General features: G+C 39.4%; 1 protein-coding gene and 1 long non-coding RNA gene across 5 annotated transcripts in view; one reads left to right on the plus strand and one right to left on the minus strand.

The window, feature by feature from the left end:
• LOC134759890 (uncharacterized) overlaps nt 1-21,264 on the plus strand; it is a 106,555-nt gene that overhangs the window by 17,793 nt on the left and 67,498 nt on the right. The window lies entirely within an intron of this gene.
• CPB2 (carboxypeptidase B2) overlaps nt 1-21,264 on the minus strand; it is a 52,994-nt gene that overhangs the window by 17,032 nt on the left and 14,698 nt on the right. The window contains exons 2-6 of the mRNA XM_002824247.4: nt 18,522-18,597; nt 14,991-15,115; nt 13,208-13,316; nt 9,588-9,689; nt 3,220-3,324 (exon numbers count right to left, since the gene is read on the minus strand). Coding sequence (XP_002824293.2) covers nt 3,220-3,324; nt 9,588-9,689; nt 13,208-13,316; nt 14,991-15,115; nt 18,522-18,597 — 517 coding nt within the window. The remainder of the gene's footprint in view (nt 1-3,219; nt 3,325-9,587; nt 9,690-13,207; nt 13,317-14,990; nt 15,116-18,521; nt 18,598-21,264) is intronic.

The raw sequence follows: 21,264 nt of genomic DNA on the forward strand, positions 1-21,264 counted from the left end.
TAAAAAAAATATATAAGACACATGAAGGGAAAATTTTAAAACAAAATGTCATTTTCATTACCATTACAAATATATCAGAGAGCTATCCATCTCAGTTTTTACTCCAATCTCTATATATGTATGTATAGTTTGAACTGTAGCCAATGACAATAAAGTATCCCAACAGTAGGTACTGTTTAGATACTCTCTGGAACCCAAAATTGTATGTCAGCCTAAACCTTCAACATTAATTTAAATTTCAAATTCCACAAGAGGATATTGAGCACCAATTATGTTGACCAAACAATATACCAGGTTATGGGGAACAAAAAAATTACTTTAGAGCTGGTCTCTGCCTTCAGAAAGCTAATAGAAGTGATAAGTTGGAAAGCGAAAAGCAGCAATTCAATGCTATTAATATAAGTATGATAATAAACAATGGCAAGATGTACAAGGTGGCTCAGAAAAAGGATGGTTAATTCTGTGGAGTGTTTGGGGTTGGAACTCCAGAAGAGCAGGTCAAGGGAGCAAGAAATTGAGGGTTCGGGTGAATTTGTGATGGAACCAATTAGTGAAGAAAGTGTTCCTGGAAAGGGACTGATAAATTAAAATGATGTAGATCTGTGTAGGAACTAGAAATCTACTAAGGTTGAAAAAAAAGCAGTCATAGTAGGGGTGAGAAATGAGAGAAGACAGGAAATTAAGAAGTTACATTGCTAGATGGCTTCTTCTAACCTTCCTTGTTGCTGTCCATGGCCACATTCTGGGTCTAAGGATCAGCAAAACATTACTTCTGGATCCAGAGGATGGCTACAGGAGAAATCTGCTAAAGAGGAGTTGAGATGAGGTTTAGTAGAACAGAGAACAAGGAACTGTGAAGATACGTTGTTAGGTGACTCTCACACATGAACTTTGAATTCACTCAGAATGATGGCAAGAGTTGGAGGAGAATAAAGAATCATGAACCGGGTACCAGGAAATTATCTGAAGGTCAGTGCATGATAGCAATAAAATAAGAGTGCAACCAGATTGTGTAAGTTTCTGAGAAGAGAAGGATCATTGGTAGTGTCAGGAGAAGAGAATGCTGATCCACTCCACCAGGCCTCTCAGCACATGGTGATGTGAAAGAAAGAGCAGTCCCTCTACTTGAAGGAGCCACCAGGGAGCAGTGTCCTTAGGTCATGTGTCAGCTGTGGTGAGGAGGGGCAGAGAGAATTCTGTGAAGGCCCTGAGGTTGTAGAGCTCTAACTTTGTGTGCAATTAGATGAGAGTTTTCTAGGGCAGAGGTTTGGCAGGAGGTTAGCAGTGAGAAAAGCCATTTGGCAGAAAAAGTACTTGGCAAGTTGTGATGGTTAACACATATTCACTGGGTCCTACAATGTGCCAGCCCTGTGCTGGATTTTGGCTTGGTGATGCAGTCATGCACAAATTGGTGTCAGCTCTGCCTTTGCAGAAAGAGAAGGATCTAAATTTGCCTCCCGAGAGTACATGAATTAGAAGCTTAGAAAGAAATGACTGGCTTCAGGCTTCTCAAAGTGTAGTGTAGTGGATTTCCACTGAGACTAGACTATAAGATTTTTGAAATCCTTATTGAGTTGTAGAAAAGAGTGAGAGACTTAAAAGCTAAGATTTTAATTTGCCTTTGGGTGCTTTAGTTTTTGAATATAAAACCTACCTTCACAATTGTTGAAAGGTAAATATTTTATTTTACTTTCCTTCCCCCATGCTTTGAAGCACTAAGAGAGTCAGATGATCTGAATTAGTTTTAGGCAGGCAAGAATGGAGTTTAAATGTCCATTTAAAAAGACCTTATTGATTATGTTTCTTTGGGCTACACAAATCAGGTTCACATTGTTGGAGCAAAATACTCAGCTATAAGATCCTTGGGCTATATTTTGTTCATTCTTGTATTTCCAGGATCTGAAACATCATAGGCAATTTATAAATATTTGTGGATTAAATAATTTAATCTTACTAAGATTCAGCAAGCAGCTTGGGTAAAGGGTAGGATGTCTAATAGGAGGGCAGAGGTGTCACGGTGAGAAGGGCAGTCATTAGGGACAACCTCACCGATATAAATTAGAGTCAATATGAATGGAGGTTTCTTCTTGGCCCTTCTCATGTTCAGTGATAGAATGGAAAATAAATGTTCTTACTCCCCTACTTTGGACCTTTCTCTCTTTATTAACTGATGCTCCCTTCACTACCTAAAATAACCAAACTACTCAACTTGGGGAAGGTTCCAGATAATGATGTGACTGGGATATGTTAAGGGTCTGATCAGTTGGAATCATCCTTATTTGGCCAAGGTAATACCAATGGTGTTTGGGAATTTCCAGTAGACTCAGGGAGGTTGCAGCTCCCATCCATGGGGAATGGAGGATAGAAGATTCACAGTGAATGAAGGCAAATAGGGATGTTGCATTTGTCAAGGTCCAGCAAAGGCAGAAACAGTTTTATCTTGATGTACTTAATAAGTGCCAATATCTTAATTTCCTAACTCATTTGTTCTGTTACTATGTATCTGTGAATGCAAAGACTGCAAAAATCATTATCAGAAAGACACATATTTTGAGTTATTTTTCCAGTGGCTATGATTCTTTGTAGAAATCAGTGTAGAGAACATATATGCCCATTTTATAGGATTTGAAGCATAATTTTTACTGTTTTCATTTATCAGGGAGGTTAATAGTCGTTGTATCTTTTACTTTTCCAACATACAATTTGTCTTATATATGGCTTTTTTGATGCAAAACCCTTCTTCAGGGACAAAATTCCCTATTATGACATATGAGAAAACATATTCTGTTTCACCTCTGTAATGTTGTGCTTTATGTTCAATTTCCTAGGGCAAAAGTGGCAAAAGATGTCTGGATAATTAAAACCAAAAGAGAAATAAATTAATTGGGCCCCAACTTAGATAATTCCTTCAGTCCTTTCCTCTACTTAGTAAACATATTATAATCAATATGCTATTTATTAATCATTTTCCACTGTTTAGCTCCGGGCAGAAATGTAGAAAAGACCAAAAATGTTTTGGGTGATTTAAATGCTTGAAGTCATGTTCTTCAACTTACTAATGCATAAAAGTCACCTGGGAAACTTGTGAAAATTGTAGATTCCCAAGCTTCATGATGTGACCTAGGAAAATGCATTTTAATAAATAGCCCAGTTGAGTCTGACACAGGTGATCTTGGGCACCATGTTGAGAAATATGGTTAAGAGAATGTGAATACTTACATGGCCTATGAACCACAAGCAGAAAGCAGGAGAGATCCATTCTCTGGCGTGGATTCCACAGTCAATCCATATGGCATTTTTGGCTGTTTGTTCTTTTCCAGAAACCTGCTCAAAGAAACCCCAAAAGTAGCAAAAACAATAACAATAAGCTTCAGGATAATAACTTTCATTTATATAGTGCTTATAGTTAATAGTTTCAGCAAATCTCTGAGATATGCATTGTTCTGCATTTCTTTGAAAATTCTCAAGGGAAATTTAAACACTGGTGATATTAAGTGACACTAGTTAAGGTAGCAAAGCTGGTGTGAATTGAAACTGAAGTTTGAAGCCAGGACTCTGATTTAAAACTGTTTTTATCCTCCCACAATTATGCAGTCATGTCAGAGCTGCACGTGGAAGTTTAGAAGAAGAGACCAGAGAACTAATGATTTGGGCTGTATCTTCATGCTTCATTTAGAGGTAAATGGGTGTGAGTTGGACGGCAATCTTCCCCGGGAGGTGTGGAGACACACCAGGAGCAGAAACTCCCTCAAGATTTTCCTCTGAGTGCATTTTTTTTTTTTTTTTGGTGTGGATTATTTCTTTATTTCACACAAAAAGAAGCACACATCTAACTTCTCATGAACTTACCAGCAAATCCAGGGACAGAGGCTTTTTTCCCAGTATGGTGGGCTAATACAAGCTGCTAACTCTGGAATAAGAATTGTCAACCTTTTCTCAATGATAGCCTTTGATGTCTTTAGAAGAATTATCAAGAACAACTCCAAAATTAATCATATGTATTTGCCTTTAAAAGTCAGCTACAACATAGTTTAGGGCATAGAGCAGTGGTCCCCAACCTTTTTGGCACCAGGGACCAGTTTCATGGAAGACAATTTTTCCATGGATGGGGCAGAGGTGGGGTGGAATCAGCGGTGGGGATGGTTTGGGGATAAAACTGTTCCACCTCAGATCATCAGGCATTAGATTCTCATAAGGAGCGTGCAACCTAAATCCTTTGCATGCGCGGTTCACAATAGGATTTGTGCTCCTACGAGAATCTAACGCTGCCGCTGATCTGACAGGAAGCATTGCTCAGGCAGTAATGCTTGCTCTCTGGCTATTCATCTCCAGTTGTGTGGCCTCGTTCCTAACAGGCCATGGACTAGTACCTGTCTGCAGTCCAGGGGTTGAGGACCACTGGTATAGAGGGAAGGGAGAAGACTGTTGTAAAGTCAAACAAATATGTAGACTTGCAATTCCAAAATAAGAAAAACGAAAGAGTTAGATATTTAGATTGTCATTTGAACCACTCTAGGAGGTTTTTTCCTAACTTGGAGCTAGCAATATTTAACAAGATAGTAAGTGAGAAAGCCCAATGGCATTGGCCACTAATTGTCAAATTGTATAGTCAAAGAGAACTACCTAGCTTATTCTACTCAATGCAAAGAAAATCTTAAGTTGTCTGGATTAGTTAATTTACTTGGCCTTTCTAAGTCCTGGGCCAAGTTTCTTGGCACGGGGTCTGACACCGAAAAGTTGGCAAAATCCCGGAGACTCACATTATCTGCACATCCTTGATCAAGTAAGAGTAGGACCAAACCATCCAGAATGCATGATTTTTCAACATGTACAGGTTCCAGATAAGCATGTTCCAAGGACTACACACAACATGGCTGAAAGCAAATGTCATGGGTGGATATGCCATGATATATGGATCCAATCTGATTGACCAACTCAATGACCAAGGGGACCCAACATTTCATATGTCTGCCTTGAGTCTGCACTGTAAGTTCTTGTAAACGACAGATAAAAATTGAGAAGTCCTAACCCAAAGTCTTATCTTTGAATGACTGAAGAGGCTCACCTATCACAATTTAGATAATATTGGGATACTGTGCATAAATTATATCTTACTAAATTAAATGTACATTTTTAGTGACTACATTATTTTCCAGAGCTTTTAAAAAATTTTTTTTAAGAGAGGGAGGTAGAAAACAGAACTATAGAGTTGTTTCCTAGTTCTGAAAACAACTGGCTGTGGCTATGTTCACTGACCTTTACTAAGGTCAATTTATTCAAGAGAGAAGACATCCAATCCAAGGTAGGTTAATCAACTTCTCTTGCATAACATTTTGCAACTGAAAATAAATAACCAAATGGGTGGCAATTGGAGTAGAAACCATCATAATAACCCTACTGCAAAGGACTTCAGCTTTGTCCTGCTGTTTGTCCATTGCTGGGATTTGTTGTCCTGGTCTTACTTTAGTTTCAAAAGCTGTACCAGGAAGTACTAACCAGAGCAAACAGGTAAGAGAAAGAAATAAAAGGCATCCAAATTGGAAGGGAAAAATCAAATTATCCTTGGTTGTAGATGACACGATCTTATATTTAGAAAAACCTAGCCTCCACCAAAAAACTGTGTTAGAACTGATAAATTCAGTAAATTGCAGGTTATAAAATCAACACACAAAATCAGTAGCATTTATATACAACAATAGCAGACAACCTAAAAGAAAAATCAAGAAAGAAATACCATTTACAATGACCAAAAAAAAAACCTGTAATAAATCTAACCAAAGAATTGAAAGACCTACAATTAAGATCATAGAACACTGATGAAAGAAACTGAAGAGAACACACAAAAAAATGAAAAGATACCTCATGCTCACGGGCTTAAGAATTAATCTTGTAACCAAAACAGCATGATACTGGTACCAAAACAGAGATATAGATCAATGGAACAGAACAGAGCCCTCAGAAATAACGCCGCATATCTACAACTATCTGATCTTTGACAAACCTGAGAAAAACAAGCAATGGGGAAAGGATTCCCTATTTAATAAATGGTGCTGGGAAAACAGGCTGGCCATATGTAGAAAGCTGAAACTGGATCCCTTCCTTACACCTTATACAAAAATTAATTCAAGATGGATTAAAGACTTAAACATTAGACCTAGAACCATAAAAACCCTAGAAGAAAACCTAGGCATTACCATTCAGGACATAGGCATGGGCAAGGACTTCATGTCTAAAACACCAAAAGCAATGGCAACAAAAGCCAAAATTGACAAATTGGATCTAATTAAACTAAAGAGCTTCTGCACAGCAAAAGAAAGTACCATCAGAGTGAACAGGCAACCTACAAAATGGGGGAAAATTTTCGCAACCTACTCATCTGACAAAGGGCTAATATCCAGAATCTACAATGAACTCCAACAAATTTACAAGAAAAAAACAAAAAATCCCATCAAAAAGTGGGCGAAGGACATGAACAGACACTTCTCAAGACATTTATGCAGCCAAAAAACACATGAAACAATGCTCACCATCACTGGCCATCAGAGAAATGCAAATCAAAACCACAATGAGAATACCATCTCACACCAGTTAGAATGGCAATCATTAAAAAGTCAGGAAACAACAGGTGCTGGAGAGGATGTGGAGAAATAGGAACACTTTTACACTGTTGGTGGGACTGTAAACTAGTTCAACCATTGTGGAAGTCAGTGTGGCGATTCCTCAGGGATCTAGAACTAGAAATTCCATTTGACCCAGCCATCCCATTACTGGGTATATACCCAAAGGACTATAAATCATGCTGCTATAAAGACACATACACACGTATGTTTATTGTGGCACTATTCACAATCACAAAGACTTGGAACCAACCCAAATGCCCATCAATGATAGACTGGATTAAGAAAATGTGGCACATATAGACCATGGAATACTATGCAGCCATAAAAAATGATGAGTTCATGTTCTTTGTAGGGACATGGATGAAATTGGAAATCATCATTCTCAGTAAACTACTGCAAGAACAAAAAACCAAACACCTCATATTCTCACTCATAGGTGGGACTTGAACAATGAGAACACATGGACACAGGAAGGGGAACATCACACTCTGGGGACTGTTGTGGGGTGGGGGGTGGTGGGGAGGGATAGCTTTAGGATAGCATTAGGAGATATACCTAATGCTAAATGACGAGTTAATGGGTGCAGCACACCAGCATGGCACATGTATACTTATGTAACTAACCTGCACATTGTGCACATGTACCCTAAAACTTAAAGTATAATAATAATAAAATAAAAAAATAAAATAAATAAATAAATAAATAAACCAACAAAATTTGCTTTGAAAAAAAAAGAATTAATATTGTTAAAATGTCCATACTACCCAATGGAATCTACAGATTCAATGTAATCCCTGTCAATATCAATACACTCTTCATAGAAAGAGAAAAAAAATTCTAAAATTCATATGGAGCCATAAGAGATCTTGAAAATCCAAAGTAATGCTGAACAGAATGAGCAAAGCTGGAGTACTGAAACAGCATGGTATTGGCATAAAAACAGACACATGGACCAATGGATTAGAATAGAGAACACAGAAATAAATCCACAGATTTACAGTTAACTCATTTTCAACAAAGGCACCAAGAACATACATTGGGAAAAGGACAGTCTTGTCAATAAATGGTATTGGGAAAAATTTTATTCATAAAATTCAAACTAAATCCCTATCTCTCACCATATATATAAAATCAACTGAAAACAGATTAGACTTAAATGTAAGACAGAAAACTATAAAACTACTAGAAGAAAACATTGGGAAAACAATTCAGGACTTTGGTCTCAGCAAAGATTTTTTGAGTAAGGTCTCAAAAGCACAGTCAACAGAAGCAAAAATAGATAAAGGGGATTACATCAAACTGAAAATTTGCTTCTACACAGCAAAGGAAATAACAGAGTGAAAAGAAAAAAATGAGAGAAAATATGTGCAAGCTATCCATCCAACAGAGACTTAATAACCAGAATATATAAGGAACGCAAACAATTCAAAAGGAAAAAACAAATAATCCAATTTTAAAAATGAGAAAGGAATCTGAACAGACATTTCTCAAAAGAAGACACACAAATGGCCAACAGGTATATGAAAAAATCCTCAACATCACTAATCATCAGGGAAATGTGAATTAAAACCACAATGCAATGTCATCTCATCCCAGTTAAAATGGCTTTTATCCAAAAGACAGGCAATTACGAATGCTAGAGAGGACGTGGAGAAAGGGGAACCCTTGCACACTGTTGGTAGGAATGTAAATTAGTACGGCCGCTATGAAAAGCAATGTGGAGCTTCCTCAAAAAACTAAAAATGGAACTACCATATAAGCCAGCAGTCCTACTATTCGGTATGTATCCAAAAGAAAGGAAATCAGTATATCAAAAAGATACCTGCACTCCCATGTTTATTACAGCACCATTCACAATAGTCAAGATATAGAATCAACCTAAGTGTTCTTCAACAGATGAATGATGAAGAAAACGTGGTACATATACACAAATGGAATATTACTCAGGCATTAAAAGGCATAAAATCCTATCATTTGGAACTGGAGGTCATTATGCTAAGTGAAATAAGCTATGCAGGCAAAGACAAATACCACGTGTTCTCACTGATATGGGGAGTGGAAAACGTTGATCTCATAGAGGTAGAGAGTAGAATGGTGATTATCAGAGGCTGAGAAAGGGGGATAAAGAGATTGATTAGTGGGTACAAAATAGATAGAAGGAATAAGTTCTAGTGTGTAGTAGCACAGTAGGGTGACTAGAATCAACAATAATTTATTGTATATTTCAAAATAGCTAGAAGATGAACTTAAAATGTTCCCAACACAAAGAAATGATAAATGTTTGAGGTGATGGATATCCCAAATACCCTGATTTACACATTGTATGCATGTATCAAAACATCACATGTGAGGAGGGAGGGAGAAAAAAATATCACATGTACCCCAGAAACATGTACAATTATTATGTATCAATTTTTAAAAATTAACATCAAAAAGCTGCACCACTTTTTTTAATTTTTAATTTAATTTTTCAAGTTCCTGTTTTATTTTCTGTTAGTGTTTGTCCACTAACAGAAAATAAAGCAAGGACTTGAAAAAAATAAACACCACTTCCTTCATTTTATGGAAATGTTAAATGGCTTATCTAATGTCACATAAACAGAAACAGAGTTAATTCTAGAACTGGGGTTCATCTAGAACTGAAGCCTTAACCCCCTAGAGACTGTATTTGGAGATAGGGCCTTTAAAGAGGTGATTAAGTTAACATGAGGCCCTTAGGGTGGGTACTAATCCAGACTGACTGGTGTCCTTGTGGGAGGAGATTAGGACATACAGACCAGGACAAGCCTGTACTATTAATGGGAAAAATAACCAACCCCTAAATAGCCAGGTATTAAAGTTGAGGAACACTTGTAACGCAAATATTTTCAGAACTCAAAGGAAAGAAACTCAAGTTTTAACAAACACGACTGGAGAATTAATCCCTCCCCTCACGTTGAAAGATCAACAACTTTCCCCACAACATACCTTTAAAACATAGAGTGGGTACTTCTCAAATGAGGATCCAATGTGGATTTTTGTAAGCATATCAGGATGCCTCTCAGTTATAAATTCTATCCAAGAATAGATCTAGCAAAATGGAAACCAGAGGTTAGTCACGAAGCCAAGTTCAAAGCGTTTCCCTGACCAAAGGAAGCAGACAACTTCTTCAGAGAAAGGAAAACCTCTGTATGTGGAATGCATGAGGACCTAAAGCACTTAGGGCAGGGTGTTTCTTCTGCTGTTTAGGGAAATTAATAAAATTAAAGTTTTGATAAGTGTCAAGGTTTTGAGAAAGAGTGAAAAAGTGCTAAGATACTTATAACGAGGTAGGAAAAGTTAATCTTTAAACTATGGCCCCTGAAAGTTATTTTTAAAGTCATCACATTGAGTCACTGCCCCTGTGTATGAAATTCTCGTTATCATTCATTCAAAAATTCACTTTTATATGAGACTTTTTTAAAAATGCACTTTTCAAGATGAAGGGAGCCCTGAGCACTGTCTTTACACAGGATAAATGTTTCCCACTAAAGACCTGTGCAAGCACAGTGAGATTGGCAGAATGATGAGAGGCAAAGGTGGGGACAATCTGGAGGAAAAACAAACAAACTCAATTATCCCCCTAAAAAGTAGTTCGATCCTGGACCTCTCTCTTGGGTGGAAGTCCAGTTGTATTTGAGGTTCTGTCAAGATAACAGGGGAAGGAAAAAGCAAAAAAAAAAGAAAAGAAAAAAAATTCTGACTTTAGGCTAGCACCCACTTCAAAGCAAGCATTGAATTATTGTCTGGTTTGAGATTGCTGGGATTGAACTGAGTTATGTTTTAATGTGGACCGACTTTCCAGGGTCCATTCTTAAACTCTGCTGCCTTCTGAAATGGAAGCAATCAAACCCTGGCTTTATCTCTGGGAACTTTTCTAGAGGTGATTTCAAATAGCAATCCTAGCTGGTAAAAACTGGAGCACCATTTATCCTTGGGTTCTCTGAGGTCGCATAACCAACATGAGTGGTAGGTGTGAGTGGTTGTCCCCATGCTGAGAATTAAGGGCTCCTGCCCACCTGCCACCAAGTACCGACCCTGTCAGTGTCTGGGGTGTCAGAAATGTAACCGTCAGCAATTTCCTAATTGAAACTCCATTTCCCGTGTTACTCTTCTAGGCATAAATACATCTGAGAAAGCTACCACAGAAAAATAATTTATGCATTGATACTTCAGTAGATTTCCTCTAACAGGGGAGGCTGTGTAATATGAAGACAGTTTAACCGACAGACTTTATTCATTTCTCAGACTAAGCTGGGGTAATAATGTAACATGCTTTGAATAACTCTTTTCTCTCGCCATTTCTTCTAAGAAGTAATTTTGGGCCATTTGTTTCTTTCTCCCTACACCAGATCATTTAAGATCTCCTGGTGTGAGTCAATGACAAAATAACATCTGCTGCCCACCAGGCCATCTTGTAGGGAGGGCTGATCAAGAGACCACCGATCAAAGGGATAGAAGCACTTAGAGGAATATTCTGAGAACAAAATTGTTATGGTTCCTATGAACCTCTTAGAAAATAATAGGGGCGGGGGTGCAGAGAGAAGTACAAGATATTTTCTAGAATGTCATAGTTAAGGACTAAATGTTGTACCCCTTTCTCCAATTCATATGTTGAATCCCTAACTCCCAGTAAGTTAGAAAGTGACTGTATTTGGAGATAGGGCTTTTAAATAGATGATCAAGTCAACATGAGGCCCTTAGAGTGGGCACGAATCCAATCTGACTGGTGTCCCTATATGAAAAGGAGATTAAGATATACAGAGAGAGACACCAGGGATGCATGTGCACAAACAACAGGCCATATGAGGCTGGGCGTGGTGGCTCAAGCCTGTAATCCTAGAACTTTGGGAGGCCAAGGCGAGCAGATCACTTGAGCTCAGGAATTCAAGACCAGCCTGGCCAACATGGTGAAATCCCATCTCTACTAAAAATACAAAAAATTAGCTGGGCGTGGTGGTGTGTGCCTCTAGTCCCAGCTACTCCGGAGGCTGAGGCAGGAGAATTGCTTGAATCCTAGAGGCGCAGGTTGCAGTGAGCCAAAATCATGCCATCGCACTCCAGCCTGGGTGACAGAGAGAAATTGTCTCAAAAAAAAAAAAAAAAAAAAGGAAAGGAAAGGCCATATGAGGAAGAACACTGTGAGATGGCAACTACCTGCAAGCTGAGGAAAGAGGCCTCAGTAGAAACCAAATCTACTGACACCTTGATCTTCTAGCCTCTAGAATCGTGAGAAAATAAATTTCTGTGATTTCAGCTACACAGTCTGTGGTATTTTATTACCGCAGCCCTAGCAAATTAATAGAGCCATGTGCTTATTTTTTCCTCCTGTGTCATTCCAACTCTTTCCTGACGATATGGTAAGAAAACATAACTTTTTTGGACAAAATAATTAAAATGTTTTAACAAATATTTAAAAATACTTCTGTTTGTGGCATTCCCCTCTCCCCACCAAACTTATCACAGCAGTGACAGTTTCACCTTCTGTATTTTGCAAATCCCACCAATGAAGCCTCTCTGCATCGAGTTTGCTCATGCAGTCCTGCTGAGGGATGCTGGAGAGAGGTGGTCTAAGTTGGATAGATGTAGGAGAAATAAAAACAAGCGGAGGTGCAATCGTAAGACCCCCTCAATCAACCAGGCATACATTCTAGAAACATACTGACTTCTGGATTAATTAACTGGGAAGGAACAGATGCTTTTAAAGATTATATATATAAAATTGATTCTCATTACCTAAGTCTTAGATGTCTTAAAAATATGGATATGGTCCCTAATAATTTCTGGGCACTTAGTCAAAGATGACAAAAATAGTTATATTAGGCAATATAGCTGCATACTCATAAAAAGGCATCAAGGTGTTTTTACTACTTGGAGAATGTCATATAAAAAAGAAAGTCCTCCTGCGAATTTATTCTTTCAACTAACAAATACAGGGAATGGCTTTTAGTGGATTATGTGAAAGCTTGCTGAGGTCTCACCTGCACATCAACATCTTACTCAAGTTCTCTCTAGAAGGAGTGGAACCTGTAAGTACTGATAGAAAAAAAAATCCAATTTCTTAAAGATTAAAACAAAGGCATTATTATTATTATTAGTTTAAATAGCTTCCTTCTAAGGAATAAAATACAATTAGTTTTAGTGTATTACATATAAGTGAATATATTCCTTTAATTCAGTGAGCTAATCTGGTAATTAGTAATAGTAAAATTAGGGTAATGGTCCAAAGAGACATGATTAATTGGACTGGTAACTTTTTGGTGGCAGTTTTAATTAAAAGCCCCTATTCTTTAATTTCTGTTGTTCCATAGCATAAAGTGTTACTCCCAGCAGTTAGAGATATTCTTAGCTGTAGACAAACATCTTGCAGTTTACCAAATATGATACAGTCTTCTCAGGGAAGATATCTACCAAAAAAATGAATGACCACCATTTAATTAACCTAAGTGTGTATGTGTTTTATTTTTTACCATCTTCCGCCAATTATGATTCTTGAATATTCCCCTGGTTGAAATGGCAGTGCTGGTTAAATGAAAATGGTAGCTTTGAAGAGCTGTGTGATGGCTTACTTCATTTAGTGAGTGATACTGTTCATAGTACGATGTGGAGGCTCGGGGGCTGACTGTGTCGTTGGCAATCTGCTGTTGAATAAGATCTTCCACATTTGCCAGCAAGACACTAGGTGATGAAACAGAGAGTGAGCTAGTTTCCAAGCAGAGAGTGGATCTTCCCACATGGCCCATTGCAGGCACAGCAGGTGAGCATGAAGAAAAAAATCACTAAGAAACTTCATAAGCATTTCATCAAGGTAAAAGTAAGACATCTCACATTGTGATAAACTGATTGACAAACCTTTCAGTAGAGCCCACATGGGCACTAGAGAAAAAGTAGCTCCTATTAGGTATATTTTCAGGACCTCCATAAAAACCACCCTTTCCCACCATTACCAACATTACTCAATGGTGATTCTTCAGTGTCTTTTATATGAACATATGGATTAATGTACCTTTCTTCAATCCAGACTAACACTGTATTATGCTGTTTTCAGTTAAAGAGGAAGAAGAAGCAGAAAAGCCTTTTCTTTCTTTTTTTTTTTTTCATATTTTTCCCCCATTGACCTGCATCAGATGTTCTGCAGAGCCAAAGAAATAGAACAGGAAAAGGGAAGTACAGGAAAGGCATCTCATTCAAGTTCTCTTCAGACCACCACATTTGTTAACCAGGCAAATATTTTAACTGAATTCAGGCATTCTATCACCTGAGATGGACAAGTTGAAAGTTAGCTATCATACTAATAAAGGGTTCTTTACTTTTATTTAGGCCAATAAATAAAAGCCGCAGCATTGACATCAGAAAGGTCTAAGTTCGACTCCTAACTCTGCCATGTTCTTTCTGATTTACCCTGAAAAATTCCTTTATAAGTAAGGATATTTTTTCATCTATATAATGGGGATTGCATCTACTTCACGGGGTTAAATAAAGATTAATAGACACAATGTCAATTAATAGAAAGGTTCAGCACAGTTCCTGGAAAACAATACACACCTATAATATACTCTATAATATATTACTAATGATTAATATAGCATATTATCCAGGGGGCACCCATTGATACACAGAAGAGAGCATGGTCTCAAAGGGCCAGGCCACCAGGAAGGTACTGGCAGTTGGGCAGTGGATATGGAGGGGAGATATTAGACAGGAGACTCCATAGGAAGAAGACTAGACTCTGAGCAGAAATTGTACCTGATACACTTTTTAAGAAAAGGAAATCATTTCTAATCCACATGGTAGGTGCTGTTTCTACCCTTAATATACAAAACTTGGGAGCAGAGAGGTGAATAATTCCCCCAGGGTCATATAGGTGGTAAGGGGCAGTGCTAGACCAACCCGAGATCTCTGCAGAGTCCAACCACCTGTTACACTTTTTAAAGCCAGACATTCAGAAATGGTCACTGTCTTTGTGAAGAAGAATTAGCAGAAGCTAAATCCCCTCCCGCAGCTGCTTTTTCAGGAGATATCAAAAAGCCTACCAAGGCAAATGACAGTTTTGCTCCCTGAGTCTGGGTACAGAGTCGTCAGAGAAAAAGGAACTATGACAGGCTTTACCAATCACTGAGTCTAACCTGCATTTTAGATAAGGGATGGAGGTCATGAGGGGTTGAACCATTTATCCAAGATCACAGAGCTGGACCTTAGGCTTTATCACCAGTCTATTTGGTCCAGTCAGAGACTTCTATGCTGCCATGGTTAATACATTTTATTTTTCCAGGAAGCAATTATACCATACCCTAGTCAACTGCATAGTAGGTGTTTATAATAACTACTCAATATGTATTGAACGGTGCCTACCTGCATGGAATTCCGCTCACATTTAAATGGGCTTTCACATTGTCGACATCAGATGCATTTACAAAAAAATGGACTTGTTTTTTCTTCGCAATAAGGTCAGCTGTTACCGGCTGCCAGAGAACAATCTACAGTTTAAGGGGCAAAATTGATAAAATTAAAGAGTTGTTCACATCATTCTCATCTGTAGCTAGAGCCATGACAGTTTTATCTATAAGGAGTATGAAAAGGACACTACCAGGCGCTGGTCCCCATCCACACACATAGGTAATATAAACATTTATTTTGCAGTGAGTTTTTAAAAATTCCTTTCTATAACTCTAGTTGCTAAAAAAAAAAAAAAAAAAGGGGGGGCCTGGAACATACAAGATAATCCATAAATATTTGATGAGACAATGATGAATGAATGACTATATTCATGGCTTAACTGTAAAATTGCATGTGTACATCAGATATTTGAAAGGAAACAAAATTTTGTCTAGAAAGAAAATTGATTAAACATTGATTTTATTTAATAAAAATTTCATGTTCTTGTAATTATCATCATGTCATTGTTCCTTTTTTTAAAAAAAATCTAATTATGGACTTTGGGCAATGGCTTCCAATAAGATTTACATTTTTTCTCTCTTAATGTGCTTTTTATTTATTTATTTATTTTATTTTATTTTTTTGAGATGGAGTCTGGCTGTCTCTCAGGCTGGAGTGCAGTGGCACAATCTTGGCTCACTGCAAGCTCTGCCTCCCAAGTTCTCGCCATTCTCCTGCCTCAGCCTCCCGAGTAGCTGGGACTACAGGCGCCTGCCACCACACCCGGCTAATTTGTTGTATTTTTAGTAGAGACGGGGTTTCACCGTGTTAGCCAGGATGGTCTCGGTCTCCTGACCTCGTGATCCACCTGTCTCAGCCTCCCAAAGTGCTGGGATTACAGGTGTGAGCCACCGTACCCGGCCTTAATGTACTTTTTCAAAGCACTTTCATACTCATTTCCTTTGATAATTATAACGCTTTGATATAGACTAGGCAGGTGTTATTATTTTGCATTGTTCAGGTAAAGAAATTAAGGTTAATACCTAACATCTAAAATCATACACCTAGAAGTGACAGAACAAGAACTAGAATTCTAAATCTCAGATGCTTCCTCTTGTAGTATTTCCTCTTTACCATGATGTTGTGGTCGTGAATATGCACCATTTAGCTCTTCGGTTGAGAGAAATACAGTTGGCTGGTGTTTTCAGTGGCTGCACTGGTGACCCACTAGAAGCTGAGGCCATGTGGTCTCAGGGCTGCAGCCAGCCAGTAACTGAGCCCTGTGGAAGTGTTAATGCAGGCCCATTCTTGCCAGACTGAGACTGTCCTAGCCCAGCCTTCTTTGGACCTGCCCTGCCATCTGAGATTCTCCACACAAAATTCCCCTTTCTGCAGAGGTGTCAGAGCTGTGACATGGTCTGATGATGCTCCCTGCCTTCTCCAGCTCCCGCCTCTATCCTCCAACAGCATTCCCCTCATCGCTTGCTCCTCCAGTCTAATCTTGACCTCTGCTTCTTGGAAAACACTAACAAACAAGGAGCCATCCATTTTCTACCATGGTATTGTTACGGGATCCCTGGGGTCACTTCACCAGCAGAAACCTCTGTGGTCAGTGGCGCCTTTGCCTAAGTTTTGCTCAGGCCCGCTGAGCCCACTCGGCCTGGCAGGCTGCACTCATCTCGTGCTACTGGCTTGGGTCTCATTCGTGCCAAGGGCGAGCTGAGCGGTGAGGGGTGTGTGAGTGAGCAGGGGTGGGGTCCAGCTACTACACACAGCGAGGCATGCTGGCTGTGGCAGGGTGGGCATCTTTCGGCTCCCTGCAAGGCTGTGGCTGGACCAGGTGTCCCACAAGCAGTTTCATGGCTGGCACCGGGGAAGGTGGTGGCACCCAGAAGTTTGGAGACGTCAGGAACCACAGAGCCTTAAAGAGGGTGTCATAGTCCTGCCTCGGGGAGCTCTTAGGTCTGAGCTCCCCAAAAGGCTGCAGCTCTTCTCTCCTTCTTGTCACCCACAACGTGGCAAGCTAGGGGCGTGTTTCAGCCCTGTTTGTGTTAGAGCTCTTTCAGCTCCACCATTTGGCAAGTTCAGCGCCCAGGAACAATGAGGTACGTGGACAAGCGGAGGGTGAGCAAGGTGAAGAGGAGCTTTACTGAGTAATAGAACAGCTCAGAGGAGACTCGCGGTGGGGAGCTCCTCTCTGCAGCCAGGTTGTCCTGATGAGTGTTAGTTCTCAGCAGAGAGGAGACCCTGGAGTGGGTGGCTCCTCTCTACAGCTGGTCCTCCCCATGTCTCTCCAGAAGAGTCTGGCTGAATCTGGGGGGTTTCTATGGGCTTCAGATGGGAGGAAGTGCGTGCTGATTGGTTCATGGGTGGCCATGGGCGGGTGCGGAAAACTCACTGTCAGTTCCCACTGCGGTGGGATTGAAGGTGGGGCTTCACCAGGGACCTGCCCTTTTCTGCCTAGGATCCTGTCTGCCTCCTACGGCTATTTATGGCACTCAGGCTTTTCCAGCTGAGGGGGCCTGCAGGCCAGTGCCGAGATGCCCTCAGCAACCCCCTTGGCTTCCCTCCTGTGCTCGTCAGTACCCAAAGTCCAGAGGGGGCTGAGGCAGCAGGGGGCTAGCATGTCAGTACTGCCCTGATCATGCACACAGCCAGCCAGGTTGTGACAGCACCTAGGCTCAGCCTCAATTTTGCTCCAAGATTGGAGTGAGCACCAGGAACTCGGAGAGGCCAGACAGTGGGAGCAGGCACTTCTGAGTCTGTAGGGGAATGGGGGGCCTTCTGAGAACACTGAGAGTGAAGAAATGCCTGGGTCTGCAACCCCAGCTGGGCAGCCGCAGCTGCACCCAGGAGGGCAGGGCTCCTGCCTGCTCCTGGCCCCCAAGAGCACAGGGATGTCCAGGTCTGTAGCTGCAGCGGGCAGCTGCAGCTGCGCCTGGGGAGCATGAGGCTGCCGCTCTGCCATCACAGAAGGGGGCGAGACTTTTACCTCTTCCTGGCTTCTGCTGGCTCCGTGGAGCGCACAGCCCCAGCAGTGCCTCCCCCATGGCAGCAGCCGCTCTAGATGGGCCGCCACTGCCATTAATATTCTGTAATTCTTGTCAATTTTCTACATCTTAGACATTATGTCGAGATGGGCCCCTGGGTGAGAATTTTAATAAATGTACTGTGTGTTTTTGGTGCATCCTTGGTTAAGAACCATTGTTTCATGAGTAAGGTTTTATTTATAAATATTTTAATTTCTGTTATTGTAGCCTCTTTGTAAGTGCACACTTTATATCTCAAGGTACTATTATGAAATGGGCTGGAAAGCCAATAGCACAAGTGAAGAAGTTTTGATTTGAGGAACCAACAAAATCATGTGATTATGAGAAGGGAGAGAAGACTATGAGAAGAAGAGTTCATACCAGATACATGTAAGCCAGACAACATACAGGAGGAAACTCAACACCCAGTGCTTATACAAAGTGAAACCAATATAAACATAAATTAGGGAGAAATTACCTCATATGTTGTAGTAAGATTCTGTAGAACTTGAACTTGCCTAGAGGTTCTAGGAAGAGCAGCTAGAACTTGGCCACTGGGGAAAAAAATAAAAGAGGATTTTGATATTAAATAAAGAGTAAAGATGGAATATATTATACTGTGAGGAGCTTTTAGGTAATTGCAAAAGTGAAACAAAATTTAAAATGTTATTAAGACAGAGGATCTCACTACAGACTCAGTGTAATAAGAGAACATATACTCTCAGTCTTTATGCTCCTAAGCAATTGCAAAATCAACAGCTCTCTTGACTGGGGGTCAGTTTACAGAGTATTTATTTCTTTCCTTTTTCTTGTGCGTGCATGTGTGTTTTAATTTTTAAAATTAAATATTTGATGCATAAGGGAATATTTATGCTGATCCTACTTAATTACACAATAAAATGAATGCCTGTGAACACATCACCCCACTTAAAAAGTCCAGCTTCCTTGACATCCTGAAGATCCTTGTGTGCTCCTCTCTGCCCTACCCCCTTGCCACATTGCCAGAGGTATCCTCTACCTTAAATTTTGACTTTTGCTCATTCCCTTGTTTTTCTTTATAGCATGGATTTTTAAACACATGTATGTGTGGATTCTGAAACAATACCCTTAGATTTGCCTGATTCAACTTTATAAAAATGGTATACTATATGTATTCTTCTGAATCTTGTTTTTCTTTTACTCAGTATTGTATTCTCAAGATTATCATCTGTGTTGAAGTAGCTAGCCATAGTTCACACGTGAAAGCATTTTCTTACAAGTGGAATTGCCATTTCATGGGATATGCACAGTTTTAATTTCACAGGATAGTGTCATATCAGTCCTCAAGTTTTTTGTATCAATTTATATTGTCAGTAGCAGTGGAAAAGATTTCCTATTGTTCTTCCTCCTTGCCAATACCTGATGCTCTCTGACTTTTCAACTTTTCCAATTAAATTTTTATGAAATGAAATTTTCTCATGATTTTGATTTTCATTTTCTGACTTATTAATGGAGTACAGTTGTTTATATTTGATTATTGGCCATTCATATTTTTGCTTATATGTTATGTTTATTCAGATCACCTGCCCATTTTTTTCTAATTTACTTGTATTTTTGTAATAGTTAATTTGTACAATTTCTTTATGTATTCTAAATACTAATTTCTTGTCAGTTATATGTATTGCAAATATCTTCTAGTAGTTTGTAATTTGTCTTCTCTCTTTCTTGATGATGTGCTTTTTTTTAATCATTTCCTTTCAGGTTTGTGTGGTTTAAGACATCTTTCTAGATATCTGGGATATAAAGATATTGTCATATACTTCTTCTGTCCTTCTTATTTAAATTTTAAATTCAATGGAAAATTATTTGGTTGGGTGCAGTGTAAAGAAGAAATAGACTTCTTTTTTTTTCTTCTTAGCATTGTTTATTATTATGATTTTTTACATCATCGATATTTTTCCCAGGGATCCACTATGTCAATTTTGTCATATATCAAGTTTCCATATTGTTTGGCAGAGAAAATGTTGGTTCATCAACACCACTGCCTCTTCCTGCGCAGACAGAAAAACTTCATTACCCAGCCTTCTGTGTGGTTGAGTTGAGACCCGGTGCCTGAGCTTTGCCAATGGGAATGCATGGGAGTGTTATAGGTGCCTAAGATTAGGTGTGTCTTCATGTGCATGTGCCCCCTCTCATCCTGCAGCCAGAAGCAAAGAGCCCCAAATGTGGAGTTGCGTAATGGAAGCAGCCAAGATCTCCAAGCTGGAGGAGAGCACCAGGGAGAGTTTTATGACCTTCATCAATTAGTATTATGAGTGAGAAATTGCTCTGATCTGAATGTTTGTGTCCCCCCAAAATTCCTATGTTGAAATCCTAACCTCCAAGGTATTAGGAGGTGAGGGTTTTGGGAGGTGATTAGGTCACAAGGGGAGAGGCTTCATGAATGGGATTAGTGACCTTAAAAAAGAGATCCCCTCCCCCTTCCACCATGTGAATACATAGCAGGAAGGTGCTGTCTATGCAGAAGACAGAACACAAGAATTAGCTGGTGCTTTGTCCTGAACTTCCCAGCCTCCAGAACCGTGAGCAATAAATTTCTGTTGTTTATAAGCTACACTATTTAAGGTATTTTTTGTTATAACTGCCCAAACGGACTAAGACAGAATTAACCCTTTATTGTGTTAAGTAAAGCTATTTCAGGTTTTATTCGTGATTGTAGCATAATCAAGGATTACACTTGCTAATATAATGTGCTCTATTTCTTAGTTCTCTGTTATGTTCTATTGATATATTTGTCTACCCTTGAGCCAATACTACTCATCTTAGTGATGGTAGCTTCATATTACATCCTAATATCTTAGAGAACAAACTCTTGCTTCCTCTCTGCCCTGCCCAGTTCTTTTTTTTACAAGCCTCTTGCCTTGATCCTTTGCTTTTTCACATAATTTTTAAAAATCAGCTTGTTATGTTTCATGAAAAAAATGAAATTTTCGTTAGAATTATATTCGATCAATAGATTAATAATTTGGAAAGAACAGATATCTGAACAGAATAATGATTCTGAGTGTCATTATTAGTAAATAGAGTGAATTTGTCTATTTGTTTCTTTTTTTTTTTTTTTTTTGAGATGGAGTCTCACTCTGTCACCCAGGCAGGAGTGCAATGGCACAATCTTGGCTCACTGCAACCTCCGCCTCCCAGGTTCAAGCAATTCTCCTGACTCAGCCTCCTGAGTAGCTGGG

The sequence above is a fragment of the Pongo abelii genome, chromosome 14 (assembly GCF_028885655.2).
Source record: "Pongo abelii isolate AG06213 chromosome 14, NHGRI_mPonAbe1-v2.0_pri, whole genome shotgun sequence".
NCBI lineage: Eukaryota > Metazoa > Chordata > Mammalia > Primates > Hominidae > Pongo > Pongo abelii.